Source organism: Poecilia latipinna, unplaced genomic scaffold (genome assembly GCF_001443285.1).
Source record: "Poecilia latipinna isolate Pla-1442-1.1 unplaced genomic scaffold, P_latipinna-1.0 Scaffold452, whole genome shotgun sequence".
NCBI classification, from domain to species: Eukaryota; Metazoa; Chordata; class Actinopteri; order Cyprinodontiformes; family Poeciliidae; genus Poecilia; species Poecilia latipinna.
Window position 1 is genome coordinate 78,510 of NW_015113068.1, and position 5,438 is coordinate 83,947.

The 5,438-nt window shown below is 39.6% G+C and overlaps 1 protein-coding gene across 2 annotated transcripts in view; it reads left to right on the top strand.

The window, feature by feature from the left end:
* The first annotated feature begins 2,433 nt into the window (after positions 1-2,433).
* Positions 2,434-5,438, top strand: part of fbxo33 (F-box protein 33) — a 9,142-nt gene continuing 6,137 nt past the window's right edge. Inside the window, exon 1 of one of the 2 annotated variants that reach the window (XM_015038792.1) lies at positions 2,434-3,159. In XM_015038792.1, coding sequence (XP_014894278.1) covers positions 2,729-3,159 — 431 coding nt within the window. In that variant the 5' untranslated portion in view covers positions 2,434-2,728. The remainder of the gene's footprint in view (positions 3,160-5,438) is intronic. The other variant, XM_015038793.1, reaches the window with a different exon arrangement.

Here is a 5,438-nt window from a genome sequence, read left to right on the forward strand (position 1 = left end):
ATATTGAACATCTTTTCATATTGATGTAATTTTGCTTTTATGCAGGTAAAACCTGCTTTGATTTGATTGATAAATATATTTAAGCACATAACTGTTATTCCAAATGTTCGACACCAACATCAAAACGAAACACTGAAGTCTGCTTTGGGTCAAAACGCTCCAAGAGGCAGAACTAATAAAGTTAGTTATAAAACTCTGGACAAATTAATCTGAAGAAAATATGGAACCAGATCAGAGACAAGTGAACTGAAAATGTCCAAAAGTAAAATAAAGGCTCATAAAATAAGACACCAAACTGGAAAATACAGTTTTTATTTCATTATTAGAAATTATTAGAAATTGTTTTTTGTTTGTTTTTCTTAAATTGCTTTCTATGATTTTGCTTCATACAATATTTATTTTTTTAACTTTCAGATGATGTCATGGATCCAGCTCTGTTTACAAGCACCTAAAGCAGCTTTACATGTTTTAACAAAATTCCTGAATGGAAATTTTAAAATGGTCATTTAGCCACATTTGAACAAAAATAAGACATTTTTAAAAACTGAACATAATTTTCTTAAACCCTTGCTTCTCTGTCTTGCTTGTCATAATTATAATTCACCAACTGTTTGTGAGTGACACAAGGGGTCAATAGGTCAGTGAGACAAATCAGGGAACATGGTGGGAGCAAAGTGTGATGCTGGCAGACAGTTCCCGCCCGGCCCGCTCCGCCACGAGGCCAGCAGGTTCACAGGGAGCGCAGCATCAATAAAATGAAATCAAATGTTACTAATGTATCAGACAAAGATCAATACCAAAAACAGTTTTCAATTTATGATTTTATTTATAAAAAGGGAAAATACCATTTAAAACAATCTGGTAATAATAAATGACCCCACTGATATTTCTATGTGTTTCCAGGTGAGTTTGGAAAGATTTTTACCTTAATTAATGAAACCATTAAAAACTGATTTCTGTATGTTTGTCAGATTCTGTCATGTATTAAAATCAGTATCATTTGAATCATTTAAAGGAAATAAAAAAAGCAAAAACAGAAGAAATGTGTAAGCAGGTGAATATTTTTTTCACAGTGAAGGGCGTCAGCCCTGGAGCTGTAAGCTTTATCAGATTTACTAAATTACTATTATTATTACTACCTGGTTTCAGTTAAAATGTGCCAATAATACTTCCAAAATTGTTGTCTATTTATGATTTTTCTAAATTAAAAAGATTGCTAAAAGTGTGAGAACATTATTACCCAAATAATGTTTTCTGCCCTGCAGTTTGATGCACACGTGTATTTACATGTGTAACGTATTACATTATATTTTTACACAGGTTTTTACACTTGGCTCTGTGGTTGTGTTGCTCTCTGTCGCCCCCTGCTGTGCACTTGGCGTGATAACGTTCTCGCCACTAAAACGACAGAAACAGTCTTTGTTTAACAACTGAAGCCCTCTGGCGCCACCTGCTGCTCGAAAAATCACAACTGCGCCCCAACAACCATTCAATAACCCATGACTAAAACAGCATCTGAACATCCAGCCGAAAGATAAAACAAACGGCCTAATCAAAGTCTAGACTTTTCATTTATTTGACCATAAAGGCTTGAAAAATGATATTTACAGACGCTCTCTGTTTAATCTGACAGAGCTTCTGCTGTTTTGCAAAGAAGAAGGGACAAAGCTTCAGTCCAGAACCGCGTTGACCCTTCAGTTTTATCTACGGTGGGCTGGAAAACAATGCATGCCGCACTTTTTAGATTATCAATTTAATCTCACAGTTATGACCATTTCTAATAAAGTTTGAGTGTGAATACTTTTGTAAGGTATTGTTTTTGTCTTTTCCAGGATTTTAACAAAAACAATCAGATCTGTGTCATAATTATTCATAACTGTGTAGTTTTCTTCTTTTTGCCTTGTGTATTTTCTATAACTGCACAGTCCGTATTACATTTCTTTTATCATTATTGCTTATGTTTAATGTGTATCTGTGTGTTTCCACTCTACTGCTGATATATTAGTATTTCCCCTCTGAGACGCAAATCAAGGATTTTATTCTAAACAATACAAAGGATTAATATTTTAAAAGGATTTTTATTTCAATCTTCATAAGTTTATATTCTTGTCTTTTTGCTGGGTCCATTTTTAACCGGCCGTTATTTAGTAGCAGAAACCATGTTTTTGGAAGTGACATCATGTTTTGTTGCTGGTGCTGCATTGGTTTGCCCCCCACATGAAGCCCTGCGTCAGATTTTTGCAGCGGGGTGTGAACGTAAGAGGGGAGTGTCACGCTGGAAACAAATACCAAAATAAAGATCACGTGTTGGCTCGAGTTTCTCTTTTTTCTTTAATGGTTGGAGAGAAATACCGCCCTCTGCTGGACGACAGAGATATGGCAAAAATACGAGAGCCTCCGGACTAAACCATTCACCAAACCAGCGGAAAATAAAATAGAGTTTAGGCTTATTTTTAGGAAACATTGTGATATAGTTTTAGAATATAAATGAAAACAGTCTGTATGAGTTAACGTTGAAGCAATGATTTTGTGAGGCTTTTTGTTTTGGCGTGTTTTGGCCCCCGCATCCTGAGTGACTGGTTCGGTCCAGTAGTGAAGGCGAAGCTGCAAAAAGAACGATTTGTTTTCAAGGAGAGGAAGAAGCGTCGCCGACGTCCAGCGCGGCTGCATCGCTTCAAACAGAAACGGTTTGAACATTTCTAACTGCTCGCTGCCCTGCCGGCCCGCCATGGCTCTGTGCGGGGGTGTCGGAGCCATGGCTTTACCCAGCGAGCTCATCGTCCACATCTTCTCCTTTCTGTCCGACCGGGACAAGCTCCGGGCCTCGGCCGTGTGTTCCCGCTGGAGGGAGTGCCTGTTCTACCCCGCGCTGTGGACCGAGCTCAAACTGCGGATAGGCGGCGACGGCTGTAACGGCTCCGGCTCCGATGAGACGGCCAAGCTGGAGTTCCTCATGCGGAAGTTCGGCTCCTTCGTGCGGGAGCTGCAGCTGGAGCTGGCGCCGGTGGAAGGGAACCTCAGCCCGCTAAGCAACGACCCGACGGCCGCCAGGATGGAGCAGCCTCCCGGCGGCCAGGAGGCGCACCAGCGGTGGAGGGACGCCATGGCCACCTACTTGGACCAGGTGTTGTGTGTGTTCACCGGCATCCGCAACAATAGGTAACATAAAACCGCAGCTTCAGAGAGATGTGTGCTGCTTTGTGTTACATCCTGAAAACTAACTGACATTTGTTCATTGCTGAGCTTTTAGTGTAAACAAACCCAGGCTTTAGGGAGTTACGTAATCATGTCATGTCTGTGCGGAGGACAGTGAAGTTGGCTTCCGATTTATAGCGGAGGTAAAGGGCTATTTCACAGTTCTTAGGGAGTAAGCTATCTATTTTAGATCAGCTGTTTAAATTGAACGTGGACTAGAAAGTTTGATACTGTTCTAAATATGCATAATAATCTAACAAAAACACTTCTAATGTCATTTTATTAACGCTTCACCAAGCTGGATGTAGCTTTCTGAGTTTAAAGGCCTTAAATTGGGATCAGGTGTTAAATCTTTTATTTTCTGTTGATTGTGAAACTAGTCACTCCATCAAGGAGCTGGACGCACATTTTGGTAATCTTTCATATGTTTGTTTTCATAATCAGCAGGTCAAAAAACAAACCTGAGTTGTTTAACAGTGATACAGATTCTTTAAAATATAGTTTATGAGAACATAACTCAACTGATTATAATTATAATCAGCTATATAAATATATAGCTATATATAAAATGTTTGCTTGGACTGGAGAAAGTGACATTTTTATTTATTAATTAATTATTAATTGAATTAATTTATTGCTTTTTAAGGAGTTAAACATTCATTTTCTGTCCTGAATGTCAATATTTTCCCTGCTGACATGTTTTAAATTACAATAACCACAATAATGTCATTTATAATGTTCCTTTAGATTACAGTTGATGTGACATTTAATTATCAGCAGAAGAATATGAAATATTTCTCTACTTAATTCAACTATTATTATACGTTATTAATGTGTTTTCTGGAATCTTCATAAATACAACCAGTTTCCAGCTCTAGGATTTTAATCAGAGCTAATCACCATCCAGCTCATTTAAAATCAGTGAAATATCCTTTTAATGAAGCTGGGAATCAGACACCAACTTCAGTGTCATTGACAGCATTCATCTGCAGACGTTTTTATCTCATCAGCAGTCCTGCCTCTGCTGTGTGTGTGTGTGTGTGTGTGTGTGTGTGTGTGTGTGTCAGAACCAGCAGGTACAATGCAGCGCTGCAGAGCTGCATTGTACCTTTGTTGCCTCTGACCTGCTGATATCAGCACACACACACACACACACTCTCATTGACTCTTGACGTAGAGACGTGTTGGTCCTGATGAGCTGCTGTGGGTTAGAGCCCACCTGAACAGATTACAGAGATAATCTGGATGAACAATCTGCAGAAACTTTCCTTTTCATATCATCATCCTCTACTACGTTCTCTTTCAGGCTCCACAGGACTTTCTGGCAAAAGCAAGGCCCCTATTCAGACCTGCTTACTTTGTCTAGGCCATGCCAACATCTGTTCTGTTGTTCTGCTTTTGTTTTGTTGTTTAGCAGCTTCTGTTTATCGATTATCTGCATTTTAAAACCTTTAAACTTAACCAATCCCTGGATGATATTCCTGTACAATAGGATGGCCTAGTTAAAGTATTTGATGATCAAACATGGCTATCTGACAGGTAGGATCTAAAGAGGCATCAGTTGTCTTATTTGACCTTTGACCTCCAAAGTTTGATTTGGACTAGTTGTTTTTTATTTCTTATTCTCTGAATTAAAATGGTTTAAAAGAAAAAATGTTTTTTTAATGAACATTTTAGTTTTGGATCCACCAGTGAAGGAATGAATCGTTGCCTGATGCATTTATGGACCAGAAACTGTGGGACTTCTTAGTTTTGAAGCTGAGAGTAAAACAGATTCTTACTTGATCTCCGATCTGATCTGGGGACGGTAAACTGATCGGCAAACTGATCGGCAAACCATCCGGCAAACTGATCGGCAAACTGATCGGCAAACCATCCGGTAAACTGATCGGTAAACTGATCGGTAAACTGATCGGCAAACCATCCGGTAAACTGATCGGCAAACCATCCGGTAAACTGATCGGCAAACTGATCGGCAAACCATCCGGTAAACTGATCGGTAAACCAGCCGGCAAACTGATCGGCAAACTGATCGGTAAACTGATCGGCAAACCAACCGGTAAACTGATCGGCAAACCATCCGGCAAACTGATCGGCAAACTGATCGGTAAACCATCCGGCAAACTGATCGGCAAACTGATCGGCAAACTGATCGGCAAACTGATCGGCAAACCATCCGGTAAACTGATCGGTAAACCAGCCGGCAAACTGATCGGCAAACTGATCGGTAAACTGATCGGCAA